This window comes from Melospiza georgiana, chromosome 15 (genome assembly GCF_028018845.1).
Source record: "Melospiza georgiana isolate bMelGeo1 chromosome 15, bMelGeo1.pri, whole genome shotgun sequence".
Classification (NCBI taxonomy): Eukaryota; Metazoa; Chordata; class Aves; order Passeriformes; family Passerellidae; genus Melospiza; species Melospiza georgiana.
In genome coordinates, this window is record NC_080444.1 from 468,496 (window position 1) to 492,403 (window position 23,908).

General features: G+C 45.8%; 1 protein-coding gene across 3 annotated transcripts; it reads right to left on the minus strand.

Moving 5' to 3' along the window:
• Positions 1-1,761: 1,761 nt before the first annotated feature.
• On the minus strand, positions 1,762-23,854 carry RBM27 (RNA binding motif protein 27). 3 transcript variants are annotated; one of them, XM_058034887.1, is made up of 22 exons: positions 23,745-23,854; positions 20,856-20,974; positions 19,997-20,121; positions 18,127-18,233; positions 17,369-17,559; positions 16,869-16,952; positions 16,340-16,603; positions 15,566-15,799; positions 14,216-14,350; positions 12,101-12,250; positions 10,182-10,329; positions 9,746-9,899; positions 8,945-9,202; positions 8,719-8,847; positions 7,789-7,911; positions 7,166-7,240; positions 6,893-7,057; positions 6,371-6,475; positions 6,100-6,285; positions 5,779-5,865; positions 5,216-5,326; positions 1,762-4,611 (listed from the first exon to the last, which is right to left on the minus strand). In XM_058034887.1, exons 1-22 carry the CDS (start codon positions 23,801-23,803, stop codon positions 4,525-4,527), a joined length of 3,096 nt encoding a protein of 1,031 aa, XP_057890870.1. In that variant the 5' UTR covers positions 23,804-23,854; the 3' UTR covers positions 1,762-4,524. The 3 variants fall into 3 exon arrangements, with proteins under 3 accessions (XP_057890870.1, XP_057890868.1, XP_057890869.1); XM_058034885.1 differs by lacking the exon at positions 16,869-16,952; XM_058034886.1 differs by lacking the exons at positions 12,101-12,250; positions 16,869-16,952.
• Between the last annotated feature and the right edge of the window lie 54 nt (positions 23,855-23,908).

A 23,908-nucleotide genomic window follows, 5' to 3' on the forward strand; every position in this document is an offset into this window, starting at 1 on the left:
TTGGCATTAGCAGAGCATTGTGGAAAAGCGACCCCGGTGCAGGCTCTTGTCCCTGACCTCCCTTAGCTGGCACAGGGCCACTGCTGGGGGACCGGCTGTACTGACCAGGGTCACTGCTCCTCCTCCTGCCGGGGTCCCCTCTGGCCTTGGCCACTCGCCTCTGCCCCTGTCATGGGCTCTATTTGGGCTGAAGTCTATTGATCAGGTAAAACATATTTTTGAACTTCAAATCCAACAAATGTTTCTGATAAAAAATGTGTTTTCCAGATGCTATGAAAACGTAGTGAAAAAACCTGGATTTTTTTGGTGGGAAAAAGGGGAAGCTGCAGGTGAAGGAGGCACCTGGCAGCATGGCACATGAGGCCTCACCCTGCTCAGCCCTGCCCAGCTCCCTGCACAGAGCACCCCTCAGGGATCAGCCTACCTGAGACTACCGCTGGAAATTGTCTGTGCAATGATCCTGGCGAGAAAGAAAGTGCTCTTGTTATGAATTTAGGTTTTGATCATCACAGTTGTAAGTCTGTTGTGGAATAAAGTGGTGGCAGCATATGAAAGCCTCCAGAGAAACATCAGACAAACTTATTTTTGCCTTTTGAAAGCCCCTTGTATCAGTGATCTCATCAGTAAAGGCCCAGACATGTTACACAACCTGCTCCAGAGGACAGAACTGGGTCCCCCGTTTCCAGAGCTGAGTTAAAATTAGATTGTCACCTTTGGGAACCCTCTCCAGAAGTTAGTGCTGTATTCCATACAGCTTCAGCTGGAGACAACAAAGAGATTCTTGGCCTGACAATTACTCCAACAATGTACCTTCATGTGACTGTTCCCCTCAAATAGCTCCTGCAGACATTTGCTTCCTTTCAATGGGCTCCTGGCAGGATTGTGGCCCAGGGCTGTGGGAAGAGCTATCCCATCCTGCTGAACGCTGCTGCTGTGCTCAGGGAGCTCACAGATCACATTTGGAATGGCTGGGGGAAAATACATCCAAAGCCACACACACACACGAATGCTACTCCCCTTCCAATTCCTTGTACACCTTTTCCATTAAAATGAATTCTAATGTACAGGAAGCAGCAAGAGCTTTGGCCACTGAAGCTCTCCTGCTCCTTCAGGATCTGTCTCCTAAAAGACCTTGCTGCTTCCTGCAGAACGGGGCTGGTTGGGCAGGGACAGGTCTGGGGCAGATTCCCGAGTGTAACTCCTGGCACTGAGGTGTCTCAAAGGCACGGTTTGTCATGGAGAGGCTCTTCAGCAGCACAGAAGAGAAACCCAGGTTTTGTATGACCCTGCAGCACCTGGACACAGCAGGTACAGGGAGGGGCTGCAGGAGGGAATAACAGGAACTGGGGAAAGGGCCAAAGACCAAAAATAAAGGTAATAATAGAGCACATTGGCTTTCACCCCAACCTACAAAGGAGCCAGAACTGGCAGGTGTGTCCTGCCAGGATTTGTGTCCAACACAACACCGCAAACCTGGAAGGAACTGGGAACCCAGCCCAGGCTGTACAGCTTCCTCCAGCTGCTGTTAAACTGAGCCCCCCACAGCTGCCCAACAGCCTTGACTGGCCCCCATCTCCTCCCACACCCATTCACCTGCTTAATGCACTCTGCTCTAGAGCACTGGCGCACTTGGAAGATTTCTCTCTCAGCTCTGACCTAAACCAAACCTGCACACACATTACATGCACAGGAATCCCCCTCCACACACCCACTTCCCCCCAAAGAAGTGATAATGCTCTTTTTCTGAGAGTTGTCATTTTTTTGAATGGTTCTCCTTCCAATTTATTTCAGTTAGAATTTCGTCTTTTCTAAATCTTGAACCATTCCATACTATAACTTTATTGCAAAAAAAGTCAACATGCATCTTAGAAATTTGGCTTGTAATCAATAAAACAAACATTACATATATGAATTTTAATGTGTAAACAATTAGAAATTCAACAATATCTGCTATTATCCTATTACACAAGTTCACAATCTGTAAAAACTATAGTACAAGGTTACTATACACCAAGAGGAGCTTTGTTCCTTTTCACATGATTTTGCTAAGTGGTGCTTTCCTAAGCAGGTGCCTGGCTCTGTATTAGAGGTGTTTTTTTTTTATTATTTTTGCTCAGGTTAACTCAGCACAGAAAGGGAGGGAATTCTTTGCAGTGACAGTGACTTCCTTTCCCCATCCCCTCATCCTTCAGTGTCTGGCCCCAGCTCAGGCTGGTACACATGGCTGGGGCACACAGGTACCCCCGAGGGCTGTTTTGCCCAAGGTATACAGGTGAATTTCCCAGTAAAGCATCACCATGAAATGAACTCAGCTGTCCTGCCCTGCTGCCTCTGGAAACACAGAAATCCAAGCCAATCCACCCCCAGACAGGCCCAGCATGCCCAGAAATACAGGGGGGTGCATAAGCTTTGGCAGAAGGCAGACCAGTGTCACAGAGCTCCTCTCCTCCTCCTCGTCTGCCCCAGGCACAGCCCGGCTGGGGCTCTGCCAGCCCTGGGGTGGCACCTGGCACGGTGGCACCTGCCAGGGGCACTGAGGGCAAACTGCAACAGGATGCAGCTCTCGGAGATGGCCCTCGCTCCCTCACCTGACACAGGTGCCACCCCAGTGTCACTTAGAGCTAAAACCATATGAAAAGGAATCCATTCTGTGTGTGTCGAAGGCTATCGCAATTTCTCTTACAGCTTAATTAATCCACTGTAAATTTCATTTTCCAAATACAAAAATACAACAATTCTTATTGAAATCTATACGCCGGTAATTTTAGTACACAAAAAAGCAAAATATTTACAAAATTATACAGTTTAAGAAAAAACTCTGTACAAAAAAATATATAAATCCTTTTGATCCCTCTCTCCTTTTTTAAGTTGTCAGGACTCAGACATGTTTGCTGCAATGGACTTCTCAAGATACACACTGTGTCACAGACATTAAAAGCCCTGGAGGTGATGGGAGAAGAGCAAGACATTCTTGTAAGTTCATGGGGTGGGTTTCTCCTCCAATTCTTCACTCCTGGAATTTAGTCTCAGCCTTAGCAGGGCAGTCCTAATTCTAGGAAGAGGAGAGGTTTGGAAAGAGACAGAACACTGGAGACATCCCCTTCAGTTGACAAGAAACAGGACATGACACAAGTTGGATACCTCACCAGAGCACAAGGACAGAGTCAGCAGGGCTGAGCCCAAAGGGTGCTCAGCACCTGCCCTGGCCACACTCAGAGCCACAGGCAGGCAGAGGGGTTGGTAGATGCTGTCCCTCAGCCAGGAGTTACGGGGCCTACGCTGGCAGCCATTCAAGAGAGAGGAGTGCTGTGCACGGCCACGGTGCTGATTTTGTGTGCAAATGCACAAAAGAGGGGTCGAGGAGTGGCCTGGGCAAGGGGGCAGTCGGGGCAGGTGCTGCTGGGTGTCCCAGCCCCAAGGCACAGAGCCCAGAGCCAGCACACACCCTGCTGGGTCACAGGGACAGCACAGAGGCACTGAGAGGGGACACAGGGACACCCAGTGCACAGCCAGCTCTGAGCAGCCCAGGGACACCAGACCCTGCTGTGGGGCTGGCTAAGCAGGACACCCCAGTCCTGTGGGCTGAACCCCACCCTGCTCTAACCCACCCTGCTCTGAACCCCAGGGCTCTGCCTGGAACACAGCTGGGAACAGCCAGAGGAGAGTTGCTCCTGGCTGGGAGACAGGGGCCAGTGCAGCTGTTTTTGAGGAAGACTGGAACTCCTTCCATTCTTGCTCACAAATACTGAAATGCAATAAACAGCCTGACCTACACTGAGCCTTATACTGAAATGACAGAAGGAAATCAAGGAGTGAAAATCCACTCCAGTGTGTGCTCCTGCTGATGGTTTCTGTGAAGCAGAATTTGGAGAAACAGAGTGAACTGGACAATGTTATAACAATATCCTGTTAAATTGTTTCTTCCACCTCCTCTCACAAAAAGCAGCACAACAAAGAGATAGTGTGGCTGTCACACATACTGAAGTAAATGATTTAAGAATCTAACCACAAATAATTCCTACAACATGAGACTCCACAGGAAATAAAATGCTCCCTTTTTTCAACGAGCAAATGAGGCCAGTTTTTCTTTCATAATATTTAATGAAAGTTTGTCTTTCCCCTAACCTCATAATATTGCTAAATAAAACCTGTAATATCTTTTCAATTATAAACTAACAAACCAATCACATTATAAAAAACCCAAAACAAGGTAATACAGGTGACACAAAAAGAGGAAAAGAAAATACTGATTTCCAACCCCCTCCCCCCTTTTTATCCTTCTTAAATAGAAAAAAATCACCACCCTGGTGAGCTTAATAATCCCGTAAGAAGTTCCTGGGCCTTTGGCTAGCTCAGTCTCACAGCTCTGTGTCCCAAATGTTTTCATACCAAACTGCTCATGGTAAATTTTGTGGTTTGAAAAGAAAGTAAAGCTCTTTTTGGCTCATCAACTTCCTTAAATAAACATTTAAAAGATGTAGTTTGAACTATATTCCTAAAATTATACATTTCGAACATCAAGTTTCATCTTCTCCAAGAACGGGATTCATCCTCATCTTCATCATCATCATCATCATCTTCGTGCAAAAATAAATCTGAGGTTTCAGTCTCCTGGAGGAAGAAAAAAATGAACTTTCAGACACAAGCTGCCAGCTCTGCCCAGGGACACACCCCAGCTCACAGCTGCGCTGGTGCCTGGTGTGGGTGTCAGTGTGTCTCTCTCAAACTCACACAGTTACATCCAAACAGTTTAGGGGAAGAACAGCAGCCTTGTGCCAGGAAAGAGAGCAAAGCTTCAGAGGAAGCAGGAATAAACCACCACTCACCCTCTCCCAAACAAGGTTTGTTAAATGCTACAACAAAATAACCTTTAAAAGCTTAAGGTGTTAAGGTGAATTACAGGGAAGAACACACAACTTCTCCTAGAGAAGAGCACGAAGAGTGAGAAGCAAAAGGCTTTGCAGCCTGCACATACAGAACCTGAGGCTTGTTTACATCACTGACAAATTAACAGCCCATCCACAAAGTGTCTTTTCTTCCCCGCCATTTTCTCTGTTTTAAAATGTGGGAAGTGTACCTGACTATTCAAAACCAGTTCAGTTCCTGGTTTGTAAAAAATTACAAAGTTTCTTCAGCACACAGGAAACTGTATGCTAAGAGCTCTCAGCTATTAGATACCAGCAAGAATGACCAGGTTATTAAGAGATTTCCATACCTCTTCCTTGGGCTCCTCTTCCTCAACTTCTGTGGACACAGAGGGTACCTTGGGTTTGTGCCACGAGATCTGGAGCCGCCGGTCCTTGAAGCGGGATCCCTGGTTAGCAGCCTGAGTCGAGTTCAAACGCACAGATTTTCAGAGAAAGGACCAAGCAAAGAACTTCTAACATCAGCAACAGCCAGACCCACAGCATGTGGGTCAGAGGCATATTTGAAGATCTCAAATATATAAATCACAATCACCCACTTCAGTGTTCCAAGAGTAACTTCAGCCACACCCAAATCTGCCAAATTCTGCTCCTGCCCCGGCAGTGAGAGGATGAGCAGAGCCCTGAACTGCCAGAGACAGGCAGCTTTGTCAGGGAAAGCCCTGTGTCACTGCTCAGACCACCAGGAGGTACTTCCCCTTCAGCAGCACTACCTGCAGCAGCACCAAGCACTATCAAGCTCAAACTGGGGGATCAAAGCCTCTGAAATTATTTTAAAATACAAAGGTAGACAAAAGTAGTTAAAAACTCTTATTTTAGATATGTGAAAAAATATACCCATGAGTCTACTTACATTCTCAGCTTCTGAGCGGGACTTAAAAGTTACAACAACACTTAATGGGGAATCCTCTTCCTGAAGATCTTCGATATCTCCAAATTTCTGTGAGGAAAAGTTCGTTAGGACCAGCACTTCCATAATCATGGTACAATTGTAGTTATTGAAATCTGAGTTTTTGGACAGAAAAGTGAGAGCCAGAGGACTCCCAGCTGCATCAGCCATCACTATTGTAGCAGTTGTATTTTTGGGCAAAAGCTCAGATTTATTGCTATTCTAAGACAAGCTTGATTTTACAGCAGTAAAGGAAACGTGCATTAATTTACAGGCCACACTTACAGAAAAGTGCTGTAACAATTCATCCTTCTCCTCCTCCACGAAGCCTCCCACGGTGAGGGCCTTGGGCCGGTGATCCACCACCATGTGGTTCAGCACGCCCCGGCCTCTGCCCCCACGGCCCCGGCCCCGGCCCCGGGCTGCCACCGCCTTCCCTCGGCCAGCAGGCAGGATGCCTAAGCGGGCAGCCTGGGGAAGGAACACAGCCCCAGTGAGAGCAGTGACACACCCAGCAGCCACAAACTCACTAACAGCAGCAGCCAGAGCAGCTCACCTCCACTTGTAACTGATTGAGCTTTTTGCGCAGCTCGGTCGTGTCCTCTCCAGAGGACAGTCTCTTATGGAAGTCCAGCTCTGCATCCAACAGCTCCTTCTGAGCCTAGCAGAAAGAGGTGGGAACAGAAAACAGAAGGAAAGGGCAGAACTGTAAGGCACAGTTGTAATATTTTATTCCACTTCAACAGTACATTCATGCAAATGATACAGACAGATCAGGACACAATAGCCATACTTTTCTCTCAATTCAGTTTTGTTTTAATTGCCTCTGTGTGCGTGTGGTGCCCCCATTTTTTGAAGGACCCAGAATTCTCTGCTTTAGAACTGGAACAAACATGAATGAGCTACAAGCAAAACTAGGTCATGGAGTTCCTTCAACCATGGCATGTTTGTCCATGGTTATCACTCACATTAAAATGCTGCTTGCAAGTGTTTTGATCTAATGCTGTTGCATTTTTAAGACACATTAATAGAAATAGTTACAAAAACCAAGGAGGCAAGTGTGTTGCACAAGAAATACCTCTGTTTTGGACTTCAATTTAGATGGTGTGGAGGTTGTAGATGAAGTTTTTAATTCATCCTTTAACTGAGATATTTTTCCTGTTAGTTCTTTTAAAGTCTTCATAATTTCTGCTCTCTCTTCTGGTTTCATGGCCTTGTTTTTCTCCAGCTTGGATATCAACATCTATACAATAATAAAAGAACAGGAACATAAAATTCCAGGTAAAACAGCCCTCAACAGACAGGTATGTACAAAATCAGAATGTATTTATTAGCCACATCCCAGACTTACCTTCTGGCATTCTATTTGTTTTTCTAACATCTCCTGCTTCTTTTTCCTCATATCTTGCTGGAGTTTCATTGCCTCCTATAAGAGGAGAAAACTCTTTCCATCAGTAAAAAGCAGCCTAGCATTGTATGCACTCATAGAGGTCATGTATGTACTCAAAGGGATCATATTGTCCCCTTCAGGCTATGGAAGTGAAATCCACAAGCAAAAGTACTGTCTGCAAAAAGCACAAGTATGAAGTGCAGCTGATTCAATAAATAAAAAATAAATAACATCCTCATTTCCTGCTGCAAGGTACTTTACTAACATTTTCCCCTTTCAGACACCTCTTAAGAAACATACTGTGTGCACTGTCCTGCAAGTGTCTCACACCTGCAGAGATTAAATCCAGAAAACCCCAAGCAAACTCAGAAAACCCAACATGGCCAAGAGCATCAAGACAACCCAAAAGGACACTCCACACAATTACCCCAGGTGTGTTTGCAAGACCACCCCATAACAAGGGCCAGCTCCACACCCACATATAAAGCTGTTGAGGACTGGTTGAGGTTTCAGGTGCCCGTCAAACCTTGCATTCAAAGCACTTTGCTCCTTACACTGTCAGGCAGCCATCAAGCATTAAGTACCTGTTTTTTTTTAAGGGCTTCTTGCATGTCATGAGGCTTAGACCCTGCACCAGACTTCAGAGTTGTCTTCAAGTTTGGAGAACTGTAAACCATTTTTGAGTGGCTTGTGGAAGTAGGAAATATCTGAAATAGTAAAAAACACCCAGTAAAATATGGAATATTCCAAAGTGACCATGATATACCAGCAGGGAACTGCAGCAGATCATGTTCCCTGCAACCTCAACTCAGATGTTCAGATTTGTGCAAGGAGGCAGAACAACCAAGGCAATTAAAACACATGGATAAAGATATCAGTCCAGTTAAAAGGATTTCTGAAAAAGAAATCCTTTCCTGCTCCATGGCAGACTCCTTTTGCATCCTGATTCCCACCAGGACACCACTGAAGTTGATGAGCAGCCCATGCCTTAGTTTCAGCTCTGCAGTCGCAGCCCAACATCCCCCTTTCTGATCAAGTAAGGCAGCAAAAGCCACTCCATACTTCCTTTCCTTTCTTCCTTCCCCATGGCCCAAAACACATGCTGCACTATGGTATCAGTGTGAATTGAACACTTATTGGCTTGAACTCTGGGTACAAATACTCTCTGAGCTTCTAGCACGGCTGTTAAAGCACAGTGAAAGCTCAAAAATTACTGGGAGAGCCATTAGATTTGTCAACAAAAGGCTGGTCTCACAGGTTGTCAGATCAAGCACTGCTAATAATATTTTATGCTATTTACAATACTGCTAGTGTTGTAGTTGATAGTTCCTAAAGTCATTGTCCCTATTCCATATAAACAGTTGATGTAACGAGGAAGAAGTGACTGACCATGGCTGCACAAAGCATTACTGAAAAGGAACAGAACAACACACAAGTTCTCTCCGCTTGTTCTTTCCTGGCTGACAAGCTACAGCTGTACCTGAGAGCATGACCATGGTCCACTCCGAACATACCTGAGACTCCTCCACGCCAGCCCCGGGCTGGCTGAGCTCAGGCTGGCTCCCACCCGCAGCTCCAAGGCGCCTTTTCACCGGGACTTTGTTAAGGACGTAGGCACCAGATGCCAGGGGTTTGTTCATCACCTGTGTACGCACAGACATGAAAACATCAAGCTCAGACACTGCGTTTGTCTGCAGCACAGCCCCTTGGGAAGGCTGCTGAGCCCCGGACAGCACATACCTTGGCCAGGCTGCTGTGCACGGTGACGGCGGGCGGCGCGGCCAGCGCCTGCTGCTGCTGCAGGTGCTGCAGCGCCTGCGGGGCGGGCTGCGGCTGCGGCTGCTGCAGCGCCGGGGGCTGCTGCTCGCTCTCCCTGTGCCACAGCACCCGGATGAACCGGTTGCTCAGTACTGCCTCCGTGCTGGAAATGGCCTTCCTCGCCTCGTCGTTGGTCAAGTACTGAATGAGAGCAGCTTCGGGATCGTTCTGGAAAGCCACCTAAAGCAAAAGGTCACAAATGCGTTATTTCTCAAGGAAGAAAACATTTCAATCATCAGCAAACCCATCTACAAATAATGTGCAATGATGAGTTGAGTATCCACTGTATTAACAGCTCCAAACTCTGGTAAGACACTCTATGTAATTAAAGCAAAGTAGCTTTTGGCAAATTTCACATGTACTTGCAGCAAAGTCTACACACATTCAAATAAATAGATGAATGACCATCATATAAGACAAACTGTCAGATCATCTCTTTCAAAAGTTATACACAAGTTGCTCAAAAACCTGAGTTGGTTTAGACACCGGTAAATCTGCCAGCCTTTCAAATGCAATTAGTCATCCTGAAGGCTAAAACCAGTATGTTTTACAGTACTAAGAAAATAACACACAGTAAACCAAGCAAAGGTTTCTCTGAACTTGATTACCTCCTCTCCCAGTTTGTCTCCACTAAGATTTCTCAATGAAACTATGCAGTATTCAAGCAGGCTTCAGGGAAAATAAAATATCCACACACAGACATAAAAGTGACTGGTTTTTTACCTGAATGTTTACAATAGTTCCAAATTTGCTGAAGTGTTCGTTGAGCTGTGTAATGTTGTTCAATTCTGGTGGAATTTTTCGAACTTCTAATTTTGTATTAGTATACTGATTCTTCTTCAAAAATCCTGGCTTATTCTGATTGTTATTCACTTGCCTAGAGAAAAGGAGAACAGGAAGAATTCAGATAAGTACAAAAGTGCCTAATTAAGGCAGCAAATGTTAGCATACATCTAAATTGCATTTTTCCTCTAAAGATTACACCCTCTAGCCACTACCAAAACAGAGCTTCCCCTGACGCCATGTTCAGTCTCCATCTTATGGGGACACAGACTTTGTGACCCAACCATCCCAAATGACAGAGACTGGTGAGTAGCAATCTTCACAGCACTGACAGCAATCTAGTACATTTGAATTAACATCTGTAGCTAACTCTTACTTTCCCAACCAGGGTTTCTTCAATGGTGGACACTCCATGCTGCTTGGAGATCTCTTCCTGCTGTCTGGTTCCAGGACAACTCTAGTGACATTGCTGCTGTTATTTGTAATGGGAATGGGAGGTTCAGTTTGGATGATAATGTTGGCAGCTGGAGGGAAGGGAAAAGGCCTGTGTTATTCCAGCACACATGGAAAAGCTTTCAAACAGCAAAACAAAACTGAGATTAAAAAACATAAACATCAGGATGACTTTATCAAATTGGTCAGTTTTGTTTCCGAACAAAATCATTCCCCAGCCTAACTAAACATCCTGAGAGAAACACACATGGTCCAGCTGGAAGGGATGGGTTTTGACCTTTAAGGCTGGTACTAGCTTGAAGAAACAAAGCTAAAATTTCATTTTTCAGGTATTAAAAACTCAGATTCTGCAGGAAAGGGAGAGAAAGAAAAGAGAAAACCCCAAATCCCAACAAAACAGAAAAGGAGGAAAAGAACCCATGGGTGGATCCCCAGGCTTTAAGTCAGAGCTCTGCAATGGGCAGGGGCTGAATTAATAACCAGCTTGCCCTGCAGGAACCCTTGACAGAGCAAAAGCAACCAAGAACCCGTTCTTTCCACTGCTATCCCACTGCCAGCCCTCCAGCCAGGTTTCGGGAACAAACTGTTAACTAAGCATAACTATTACACTCTTTTAAGACATTAGATTTAAAGTTTGAAGCAAATTCTACCAACACAAAGTTTGCTAGAAATTTATTTGCAACCTTTCCAAGATTATGCCCTTTGTGTTAGTCTCCTGTGAATGCCAAATATTCAACCCCTAAAAAGAAGTCTGAGCTACACAGCAACTTCTGGTTACACTGGTGAGAACAGAGACTGGGCATTTTGGGCATGGCATCCTCACTTTGGAGGATGATCTGAGAGCAAACCTTTCACACCTGTGATAAAGACAGTAAAACATGTTGAGTGAGGCCCTACCACTGAGCACTCATCCCTGCCTTACCCCTGGGATGGGCTCTCAATAAAGCGCCAACCCTGCCTCTGTGACAGTCATTAAGACGCAAACAGCAACAGCAATTTCTGCAATAATATTTAGCCATATTCCTTAAAAGATGAATCATTGGAAGGAAATACTTAGGGGAAAAAAAAATCTTTGTTATCTACTGAGTAAGAAATACTGAAGTAGAACAATAAAACCCAAAACTTAACATCTATGGTTTTAAGAGTCAGGGCAGGAAAATGCAAGGGAGAAAGGAAGTTTTGCTACTACAACTAAACTTTGAAGAGCCTTGACCTGTGCCCTTCCCTAAAAGATGCTTTGTGCACATCACCACTAAGAGACAGCAGCCACATCCATTCAGGCAGGGGCTAGGAATTATGTAAGTACAGACTGGGATTCCCAGGAGCTGGGAAATTGGAATGATACCTGTGATGTTCATTTCAGAGAGAACACCTGGCTGACAGAGTCAGAGCATGAAGCACCAAAACATGCCATGGCAGCTCCCTTCTTCACTACCATCACAACAGCCAAGGCAAGGAGCTTGGATCATCACCTCTGTGCCCTCGGCTGATCAAAAGCAGTCTGCAGACTGTGCTGCTAAATCCACCTTTAGGCACCATTTTTCTTTCTAGGAGCTACCAGTACCTGGAAAATACCTTCACAGGTTTAAGAGGAATAAAACCCCAACCAACCAACAAAACCCTTGTAGCATTCCCAAGCAAGTGGTTATTTTTAATCAAAAAGGCTGCTTTGACTTTAATATGGGCATGTTAGCACTTAAAAAAGGCAGAAATGTAAAAAAAAAAAAAGCTCTGAAACACTAGATCAGTGAGAAAAACTAGTGCTTTCATCCTGAAAAGAGGAAAAAAGTGTTGATGGTCTTGGACAAAAATAGCAACAGCAATGACCAGAACCCTTCCTACCTCGAGGGTTTGTATCCATCTCCCCAGATGTTAGGCCAATTAGATTTGGACGCTGCATTTGTGCTCTTGTAAAGAACTGCCGATACTGAGATCTACCAGCACTGGTAATACTAGGAGCTTCAGGGTTATAGCCATCTGGCTCATATGTATCTACAAAAAAAGGAGAGAAACGACAGAATTTTTCAAGTGAGTTTAAGACTCGGGGTTAGTTTTCCTTCAAGGAAGTGCACAGATGTCCAAGAGTCAGAAGCTGTCTTGGATGAAGAGAAGAGTTGGTACAGCCAACCTGTGCAGCCATTGCAAACCCTCACCTGGAATCCAGGCCTAGCCTATCTAAACACATTCTCTTTTGGTTTTTATTCTGGTACTGTTGGTCCAAAGCACACTGGTCACAATACAGAGCACTGCTGATCCACTGCCTGGAAAGCCTGAGGTGTCTGTGTGACAGCGTGCACAATGTCTGGCAGTGTTTTGGTTTCAGCATTTATACTGTAGAGTCTAAGATGCAAAGAAATTTTCAGCCTTTGCTGCCCAACAGTCTGGGTCTCTTCAGAAAAGAATTTTAGGTGAAGAACATAGTTAAATGATTTCAAAGAAAGCTGAGAAATGAGGCAATGGAACCAATACTTACCTACTGAACTCTCTTTATTCAAGAGTGAGATCACCTGCCTAGCTTAGGCAAAGCACTAATGATTATTTCCATTAGAAGTGGTCACCACAAGAATACAAGATGACAATTGACTCCTACTTCTCCTCCAGCCCAAGGTCCAAACTGAGGATAACACATTTTTTTAACCTTAAAAAGGAAAAGCTGTACAAGAACTGGAATGAATGAAGTCTGTGAAGAGCCTCCACAGGAACAGAACAAACGCTTGCACAAGGGAACCTGATAAACATGAATGCCTCAAAAATCTCAGCTCCTTATTCTGCAGCAACAAAGACAACTGTACAGTTAAAATCAGATGCCCCACAATATCCACATTGAGAGCAGAGCCTGACACTGTAAAACAAGAACTTTCTCTAACCTTGAAGGAGCAGAACTACAAGCTCCTCTTCCCTTATTTAGAACATGATTGACTGCAAGAGGGCAACCAGCAGCTGTTACCACAACAGCCCAAGAACAGGACATGAGAATCTCCACAGAGGTTCTGGAGAACAGAATTACTGTGAAGCCCTGTGAGCTCCCACAGGCAGAATCAGCCATTAGAAGTTCTGGAGCTGAAAGGATCAGATGGTGACACCTGAACACTCAGCAGGACTTGGGGATAACTGAAGAGGTTATCTAATAAGAAATCTGAGTGTCTCAAGTTCTGAAAAGCACAGAAGTTACAAATAAAATGACATGGATCATGAACTGAACTATATCCCCTCTTTGAATAAAATCCAGAATATTTATTTTAAAAAACCCCAGATGAGAATATTATAAAAGATGACATTTAATTATCTATTTTGGTCATAGAGAACATGGGAATGACATTAATCCTTTAATTATCAAAGAAATTAATTTTGTTGCATTTAAATTGAGCAATCTAGGACTTTCCAGGTATTTTGCTATATTTTTCCCTTGTGAAAAGATACTTTTAAAAACTTTGAGCTCAGTTAAGGAAGAGGGACATGTCCAGTGAAAGCTAACAGCCTTTAGAAAGCTAGAATCAGGGTGATTCTGGAAAAAGAACAGAAAAAGCACTGATGTCTATGAAGACTGTACAGACTATTGTGACATATAGTTAGAAAAAAAAGCTCTCATCTGTATTAGTCTGAAGTGGAGAGGAATAAAACCTAAGTTAAACAGCAATTACAGGTTTGCAGATCCATGTTTCACCTACTAATATACTACTGAATGGCTTGAAGATGAAAGGAACATTTCTTATACAACAATTGGATTGCTGCAAGCACATGAAACCCAGAGCTCCCCACAGTGCTCCTCCTCAGACCAGGGCACTGCTGCAACTCCATCCCAGAATGGATGATGGGCTTAGCCAGGGAGAGCCATCAGACTTCTTTTTAGATTTGTATAAATTGGAGGAAGACAAATCATAACCTCTAATCACACATCAACAGAGAAAATGTAAAATGTTTCCATCAAACAGACTGAAACCAAAGGCATTTGCTTACGTTCTGACACTGTATAGAGCAGGTTCTGAGGCAGAGGAGGAGGCAGCCTTGCTCCCACGGGTGCAAGGCTGGGCACTGCGCTTGTCCCCGGCGGGTCACGACTGTTGATGAGGCTGGACTGTGTTAAAGGTGGGCCTGCAACAACAGCACACAACACATCACACACTGACAGCTCAAAGGCACAACGTGCCAACAATTCAGTGCTGTGTTTATGCCTTGCTTTGAGCAAGGTCAGGGTGGCAAATATGTCCAGTTCCACTACAGCAACAGTAAATCGAGAAGCCTGTTCAGGTAAGCTCTCTGATTCCAACACCTTTTCTCTTTCTCAGGAGAGACAAAGCTTTAAGGGAAAAGAAAGAAGTGTCTTTTCTTCCCCAGTGGTTTGTTAGTGCTAGAGATGCCTTAACCACAGCAGCTCCTCCCTCAGCTCTACCATGGAGAGACAAGGCTTGCTCAGAGCAAGAGATCATTTCAGCAGCATTCAGACCACAGTTCTGAAATAAGAACTGCAGGGCAAGAGGCATTCCCAGACAAGGAATTTCTCTAGCTGGTTGTGCTTTGGTTTCCCCAGTACCATACAGACAATGCTACTGACTGTATGATCAAAAAGGACCACAAGTGACACCACACAGCCCATCCTGAGCACTGTCTGTTCTCTCACAGCAAGTCACTTCTGCCTGCTAAAGGCTTCATGCAAAGTTTAGGGTTAATCCTGTATCAAATTATTCCTCATCCCAAAATTGCTCCTGTTGGACACAATTATCACAGCATTTATTTTGTCCCTGGAATAGACACTGAAACAGAGTAAGCATGCCCCTAATATGCTATTTCTTCACAGAGTTCATAAGATGCAGTAGGGTAACACAAAAAGCTCAACATCTCAGATCACTGCTGAGCTAAGAATGCTCTTAAATGCGCCAATAATGTATTGCCTTCTAGTGGTAGATAATGTAGCACCAACACTAGATCTTTATTAGAACCTCTAGGAAACCGAATCACAACATTTCTTGCATTACAGCAGGGAAAAACCTGGCTAGTAAGTGTCAGTGACCAATCCAATCACCAACTACCACTGAGGTGAGCTGAAAGATCCCCAGCTCCACTCCTCTGTCCAATTTAATTCAGTTTCCAGGGCTTGGAACATCATGGTTTGCCAGCTGAATATTCAGAATTTTTGGGCACTGCTCTGGACAGCACACTGCTAGCCAAGGAGTTGCAGCTTTGGGGAGCTGCAGCTCTGGGCACTGCTCCTCACAGCACGCTGCCAGCCGAGGAGCTGCAGCTCTGGGCACTGCTCCTCACAGCACGCTGCCAGCCGAAGAGCTGCAGCGGATCCCCGCCGTGACTCACGCGGGACGGGCAGCACGACGGGCGGCGGGGGCTGCGGGTGCGGCTGCGGCACCGGCAGGCGCAGCCCGCGCACCGGCCCCGGCAGCGGCGGCAGCAGCAGTCCCGGCGGCGGCGGCAGCCCCGGCGGTGGCGGCGGGAACGGGATCATGCTGGGCAAGGAGACTTCATCTACCACCAAAGGATCGTTTCCGTGATCAAACTGGCAGAGATCACCCAGGACACAATAGCCTCGCTCTGCAAAACATGACATTTCAACGCATGTTAGAAAACACACGCTGTAGTTCTCATCATTTGTAATATTTCAGGTTTTCATGGAATTTCTTACCAAAGAAAACATGCATCCACTGATACATTATTATATTGTAAGGTAAAGTTTCACAAAATAATTGAAATTAGAACAATCTTTCATAAAAGCATACAAACTTACATGCATTCATCATAAAAGCCACGGAAAAAAAGTCAGAAGTACTGTGGTTTATTTTAAACATACACACACTGCAATCTGCACCAGGACTGCCAGTGGTTGAGGTATTTGTCTAGCACATAGAGAACTGTGAAACAACTCCATATGTTCCTATCCAGCAACTGCCACAGCATACGCAAACTGCTTGTGGTAAGATTAGTTATTTCTCCGGTACAACAAAGGGCATCTCTGCATCTGTTACATACAAGGTACACATCACATGCTGCTGCAGCATGACTTGCTGCTTACATTCAGTGAACACCTAAAAAAAAGTCACATAAACATTGAAATAAGGCATGAAACTGCCTTACCATCATAGTCTTGACATCTTCTTTTAGGAGGAGGGTTTCTGCCAAATGAACTGGGATTACTGTGATTGTTGAAGTAATTTGACCAGCTCTCTGTGGTGCCTTCAAGGTGGTGCGCAGGTGCAACTACAGTTACAGCACTGGGAATAGCTTGTGCAGAGGAATACTGTTCAGAGGATTTACTGGGAGTCGCGGACACCGGATTATATGAGCTTTCAACATCATTTTTTTCACTCTTGTATTTTGATCTCTCTCTGTCTCGGTGCTCTGTTTAAAAAAATTAAAGCTGAGTAAAGCCTTCATGTTTTGCTCTGTACATCAGAGCCATGAGCAAGAGACAATAACAACTTTTCTGAAATACTCAGCACATTGAACTGTTCTAGAAGGAGCTTGTAAACAGGGGTTTAACTTCAGAAATATCCAAGGTTTCTTTGCGAAATGCACATTCATTCCTCTACTACTTATTTCACGCTGACTTACAGCTCTCTTTTAAAGGAGAAAGAAGGGCAAAAGCCTGAAACAACAAACCTACCTCTGCCCTTAACTAACGCGGTCTCAAGGTGCGTGGAATGCTGTAATCTGTGCCACTTACTTTTCCGACAGACCTGAACTAGCCCTAAAAGAACAATCATATGGTAACCACCTGCAACTGCAAAGAAGCCTTCTCTAAAAAATACACAGTAACAAAACGAAAGAGGGAAACACTGCTTTGCAAAAAGTTCAGTCCTTAAGAGGAACAAAGAATAAAACCAACAGCTTTGTCAGAACACACAGCACAAAAATATGAGCTACTGCTATCTACAGGAATACACCTGTGGATAAATTAAGAGGTTAGCAAAGAAGAAAACAAACCCCTTAATTGTTCTACTCTGAAGAACAGCATCTTAATTAATAATTTCAAGAACACAAAGCTATCAGAATTTCCTCCAACTTCTCAAGGGCATCTCCTGCCTGCTAGCTCATGCAGAACGCACAAGTCCCAGCTGTCACTGCAGCAGGACGCTGTGCTGGGGCAGCACCCTGGGCACTCACCGCTCCTGCTGCCGTCCCGGTCCTTGCTGCGGCCCCTGCTGCGGCTGCGGCTCCGACTCAGCCCTCTGCTTTTGCTGCGGCTTTTGCTCCTGCCCCGGCGCCAGCCAGACTTCTCCCTGTACAAGTCACTCCTATCATAGTACCTGTCATAGTCCCTCCACTTCCCATCATCCCGCTTTTTCTCTCTGGTTCTAGGAAAAACAGATGTAGACCACGTCAGTGAAAAGAGAAACAAAATTTAAAAAGGAGCTTGTAACATGGAGAGATACTGTTCACCCTTCCCATCCATTTGGGCAGCGAAACACTCCAGTCAGAATGTCACAAACTACACAGAGAACTACTGAATCTTAAAGCTGATTCACTGGTCTGTAGAAAGCAGGGGTAGGAACTGGCAAGGTGAGTCAGTTACGATGCTCAAACCAGAACAGGCTTTAGAAGTGATGCTGACACGGTGTGAACAACTGCCCCCAGAAACTATAGACCCCAAAAATGTTCTTCATTTATATAACAAGGAACCAATGGAACTGATGACATTCCTAGGAATTGTAATTTGAAGAATATTTGGCCTCTTGTGCAAGAGACCAACTTCTTGTGGAGACTTCTCATGCACGTGATCAGCACATGCACGATGCGTCACAGTCAAAGGACGGAGAAAATCCCTATTTTTCACAAAAATCACTACCTACAAGGTAAAAAACACAGTCAAAGATTGACAGCAAATACAGAAAAATTTCTTAACATTGTGGCTCAAAGCTAACCTTTGCTCACTGGAATCTGTACGGCTCCTCTGGGGACTGGAATACTTCTTCTTCCTGCTCTCCCGCTCTTCTTCAACAGACTCTTGAAAATTCTGTTTAACACACAACTACCAAACAAGGACGAGTATCACTTTTTTAAATTAAGAAAATTACACCAAAATGTACTTCTATTTACAGACAGCAATGCAAAGGAAACAATACTCAAGTACTGAAGCACTACAAGTAATCAAGCACTAGATCCTGTTGAAGACTTTTGGTCTCAAAACTTGCTTTTTTTTTCTGCAGAAGAGATGCCCCTAAATAAAACCACTTTGATGTTTTGTTTCTAAACAGGATTCATGAAGGACAAGATCTCTCTCCACTCTACTTCCTTATTTAGCGTAAGCAATTCTACAAGTGAGGTATTTCCTGAAGCTTTAAACACAAAGTCTGCAGTCACATCTCCAGGTAGAGAAGTCACTGGCTGACCTTTTAAATAACTGCTTCAAGGCAAAAACCTGCTCCCATGGTGGAACTGGTCACATTTCTTGCTGGCCTCCACTACAGCAGGTTCAGAAGTCTGCCAGCTGCACCACTACTGCAAACCACCGACCTATTCAGCATTTCTGCTGCCATTTCACACTGCTTACAAGTTACTGTAAATTTTGGTGGAAAAAGCTTACTTGCACTAATTTTTAAAAGACTTTTCTTACCAATTGAAACCAAAAGGAAGGCTATCTGCATCCTTCCAAAACAGGATTATCTGGGGAGAACTGGCAGAAATACTCAAGACTTGGCTTGACAGGGCTCTGGAGAGCTCCACCTGCAGTCCTGCTCCCAGCACAAGGGGTATCACACGGCACCTGGGGTCCCCTCCAGCCCTGACCTCACTGAGATTCCACGTGTGGTTTATTTTGTGGCCTCTGTGTGCAGGAATCACACCATACACTGAGCTTCATAACACATCACAAAGGCCTTGCTCATGTCAGAGTAACTAATTAATGTCCTGAATTCTGTAATGTTGTCCCATAAAGCTGTCCTAGATATTTTCTTTTGCTTATTGCCACTCCCCTCCAGCCCCTCAAACTTCCTCCTCTGCCCCCACCAGAGCACTGGTAAAGTCAACTGAAGGAAGTTCTATGGGACTTTCTAGAAACTATGGCAGTACTTCGAGAACAGAGGGGAAAGTTCTTACAGTGAAAGTCTTGTTCAAATTATGAACTGCCATAAGCAAAGCTACTTCCATAAGCTGTCACAACTCTGCATCACATCCTTGGGTAAAAAAGGACATCAGAGAAAAGGGAAAAAAAAATATAAAGCAACTTTAATCTAAATCAGTTGATGAACCACAGTCAGGACCTGCATTTGTATAGGCTGACCTGTGTTTTGCTGACTGACAATTTCTGCAATTATTTGTCACTTTCTCTGAAAAATTTGATTGCTTTTAATTTTGCCAACAGAACTTAAAATCAAGATAAAACTCTTCGCAAACCAATCCTACCTGACTTTCCAAAGCAATTATTACAATACAGAGGCTGACATCTTTCAGTGATTTTAAGCATCACAGAAAACATTTTAAGTAATTTTCATTCCTCACAGAATATACAAAATTGGAAATGTTTTGGAACGTTTTTGTAGCTTCCCCCCTCAAACCCTTCCAAGTAATCATCCACTGGTGTTACCAGAGCTGTGAACAGGATTTCTGAGTGCTTAATCAAAGGTAGACTCTACAAAGGGATATAAAATGTTCTTGTCTGAATAGTCATCTTCCACAGTTCTTTGGACACAGAGATCATTATTCACAATAGAGTACATTTTTCTGTCACATTTTGCCTCACAAATGTAGGACAGCTATTTGAAAATAAAAGGCATGCAGAATAAATAACATTACCTCCTCCTTGACTTCTTCTTTCTCTTGCCCTGCAGGCTTTGCCTCTGCCTTTGTGGGCTCAGCAGAAGGAAGGTAACTTTTGGTGTACAAACTTTCAAAGAGTTTATCTACAAACCCTGAAGTTTCTGAGGATAAAGAACACAAGAAAATACTGTTACATATGCATTTAAGTGCATGCTTCATTTACCAGAGAAGACTCTGAAAACAGTCAGACAGGTAGGCTGCTTGCAGCAGCAGCACCTCAGATTAATGAGCATTAGCTCCACTGAAGGAGCTGGAATTACATTTGTGGCACTTGAGGCTGTTCATTTAGAGAAAGAAATTCCTCAGTTATATCACAGACAGCAACAGAGACTCTCCTGTTCTAAGGGGCAAGCATGATTGGTACCTGTGATCAAGGAGCAAGTCCACAGCTATCCACAAGTTCCATCAGCTACACTCAGCAGCAGTTCAACATCACAAGAAATGCACAATAACCTTCCCAGTCAGTGTCAGACTTTCAGGTGTTTAAATCCTTGATATGAAGCAAATTGCCACATGTGAAGGTCCTAGCAGTCTGGAGGACTAACATGGACCGGGTTTTCAAAAGTTATCAAACACCTGTCAGAGAAACTTCTGGCAACATGATTGACACCTTAAATTAAATTGCTTTTATTTAAGAACATTTCTTCCTACCCACTGTTAAAAGTCCAAGCTGCATGACTTCATCTTATGATTATTATTTTTTTAATCACACAATTCCTTCAAATTCTGTATGGAATATTTATGGCTACCAAGAAAGATTTTGAAGGCAGTAGTGGTGCCTCCCTCCCTCCTGCCACCCAGAGCCCAGGCCCCCAGCCAGCCGTGGCCACCAGACCTTTCTGCAGGAACACGTCCAGCTGGTCAGCGCAGAAAGCTTTCAGCTCCTTCTCGGGCTTGTCCTTCTTGACTAATGCCACGACATAGTTGGCCAAGGCTGAGGGGTCAGCATCACATCTAGTGAGAGAGAGAACTGTGCTTGGCAGCTGCACCATGGGGGCACGGGCACTGCAGAGCCCCCAGGAGCTCCTGCAGCACCCCTGGGCTGCCAGGCTCACATGCAGCACCAGCACAGCTGCACTGGGGCCATGCAGCCTGCAAAGGGCTTTCTGCAACCACAGCCCGCTCTTTAGTGCCTTGTGAACCCCCCAACCACACCTGGCTAAGGTCCCCTTTCTCTGCTCCTCCTGAGCTCTGCTGGGGGAAAAGCACCTCTCCTTTGCCCGACAGACCCACTGCTGCTGAACCTCCTCCTGGCCCAGCAAGCACACCTCCAGTGGCTCCACAGGCACAGCACAGCACGGGCCAGGGCAGGCACTGCACCACGACTGATTAAACTGCGTTTAAAAATTAAAACATTGCTATAAAGGAGTTCAGAAGATGTCACAGAGGTCCATATTCAATATACACACAGACACGTTCTGCACAGCTTCAGTGACTGTCCTGCTGTGCTGGGGTTTCCTCCTCGAGGACACCTCCATGCCATATTTCACAATAACCCTGGAATGCTGGTACAACACCCACAGGGGAGCAATTACTGACCCAGGTTCTCTCCTCATGCTCCCTCACCCGCTTCTGGTCCACAAAGACCAAAGTTGCCAACTGTGGGCAGTGATACTTCACCACTGATCTTTAAACTGGATATTGCTTTAGATCCCATTATTCAGCTACTAGGAACACCTCAGGTACGAAACAGAGTAAGAGTGTGACTAAACTACAGCTCCTTGTTTGGCCTCTCAGAGTGTGCAGATGCCAGATATCAGGTGGGGGCAGAAACCTAAAACACTCAAAAGACTTTTTTTTTTTTTTTAATGAACATTTAAAGAGGTGATTGTATATTTTCTGAGAACAGTAACTCTGGAAATAGAAGGAAAAATTCTGAAGTATATATACCACAAATAATCTCAAGTAAGAAAAAAAATCCAGAAAATGAGCAAAAGGCAAAAAGCCAAGCAGAGGGCAACAGGTGAAAGAAATAAAAATCCTCAATGAGCAGCAATCAAGTATCTCTGCTCTCATATAGCCTCCAACAACATCCAACCTCCACTGAAAGCTAGGGTAAATGGAGCAATTAAGAACAAAGAAACCACAAATTGACAGATTTTACAATTCCTACACACACAGAGAAATAACCTGTATGTGATGCATTCACTGTGTGTGATGTACCGGGGCCCTCACCCAATGACTATAAATGTTCAATTTCAAATAGAGGAAGCTATGTCCCACTTCACAACCATTACCTTTCCTTCCTCCATGTGTCAGACCCGCCCAAGCACCCCATCCCATCATGCAGTACAGGAGCACGCAAGGTCGCTGCCCTCCTCCAGGCAAGCCAGTCTGTATTGTCACTCTAGTGCCACTACAGAGTCTGTGACTGTCAGGGCCCACTGGCCAATTCCTTGATTTCCTGCCTCCCACTGCACAGAGCAGTTCAAATGCCCAAGGAACGCTGGACACTGACTGGAGCTGGCAGTGAAGGTGCAGGAGCAGGAGTCATGCTCCAGCCTAGAGACTCTCAGCACGGTTTGACCAAACACCAGAGAAACCCATTGTTACAAGGGAAAAAGAAAGCTGTGAAGGACTTCCAAAAGCCCAATACTTAATGATGGCAAGTGAGCAGACCTAAGGTCTATTTAAAACTCTTCCCACAGGCCTCGGTCGTACATCATGGGAGTCCCAAGCCTGGCCAGGCACTGGCCAAGCAGCTTCCCCTGGTGAGACCCAATGGCCCCTCGCTGTGCCTGTGCCACCAGCACCAGCTGTGCTCAGGCACTGCAGAGCTCGGGACCAGCACCAATTCAACCCCTCTGCAGCCAGTTATCAGAGCCCACACAATGCACGATCCATGCTGACTCCATCCCAGTCCCACTCCCAATGCAAGCAGCAGCAGAATGCAAATTCAGAGTTCCCACAGTTTCAGCGTTATTCCTGGTTTTGTCAGCTCCTGCAGCAGCCCCTGGCTCTGCTCCGAGATGACACAGCTGGGACTGAAATCAACAGCACAGCCGAGGCAGTATTTGGGAGCACACAGAATCACAGATTGGAAAAGCGTTCTCAGACCACCAAATTCAATCTATCCCCACCTCGTCGCCAGTCCAGAGCACTGAGTGCCACGGCCAGTCCTTCCTTGGACACCTCCAGCGATGGGCACTCCCAGCACCTGAGCACCCTTTCCATGGGGAAATTCCAGCTGTGCCCACCCTGAGCCTGCCCTGGGCCCCCTTTCCATGGGGAAATTCCTGCTGTGCCCACCCTGAGCCTGCCCTGAGCCCCCTTTCCATGGGGAAATTCCTGCTGTGCCCACCCTGAGCCTGCCCTGAGCCCCCTTTCCATGGGGAAATTCGTGCTGTGCCCACCCTGAGCCTGCCCCGGCCCAGCCTGAGGCCCTTCCCTCTGCTCCTGTCCCTGCTCCCCAGAGCACAGCCTGAGCCCCCGGCTGTCGCCTCCTGTCAGGAGCTGTGCAGAGCCACAAGGGCCCCCTGAGCCTCCTTTGCTCCAGGCTGAGCCCCTTCCCAGCTGCTCCTCATCAGACCTGTGCTCCACGCCCCTCTCCAGCTCCGCTGCACGCTGTAGGACAGAAGGCCGCCGGCAGCTCCCCGGGCCCGGGCTGTCCCGCACTCCGGGCGCGCCGGGCCCGGGCCGGGGGCAGGGCCGTAACGCCTGGGCCAGGCCCGGCCTGCGGGAAGCGCTGTCCGCCGCTGCGCCCGGCCCGCCCGCCCGCACTCACATGGGCTCCAGCAGCTTGGCCAGCCAGGACTTGAGCGCGTCTACGCTCTCGATGATCATGGTGGCCCCGCGCCGCCCGCTCCCAGCTACACCGCCGCCGCCATGGCCGCGACCTGCCCGGCACCGCCCGCAGCGCAGCCTGCTGGGCATGGCCGGGGCGGGGCC

Coding starts and splice junctions, on each gene's coding strand:
- RBM27 (XM_058034887.1), bottom strand. CDS start 23,803: ATGATCATCGAGAGCGTAGACGCGCTCAAGTCCTGGCTGGCCAAGCTG. Junction 9,900..10,181: donor AAGAAACCCTGGTTGGGAAA/GTAAGAGTTAGC, acceptor CCTTTTCTCTAG/GCAAGTGAATAACAATCAGA. Junction 5,327..5,778: donor CCCGCTCAGAAGCTGAGAAT/GTAAGTAGACTC, acceptor AACTCGACTCAG/GCTGCTAACCAGGGATCCCG.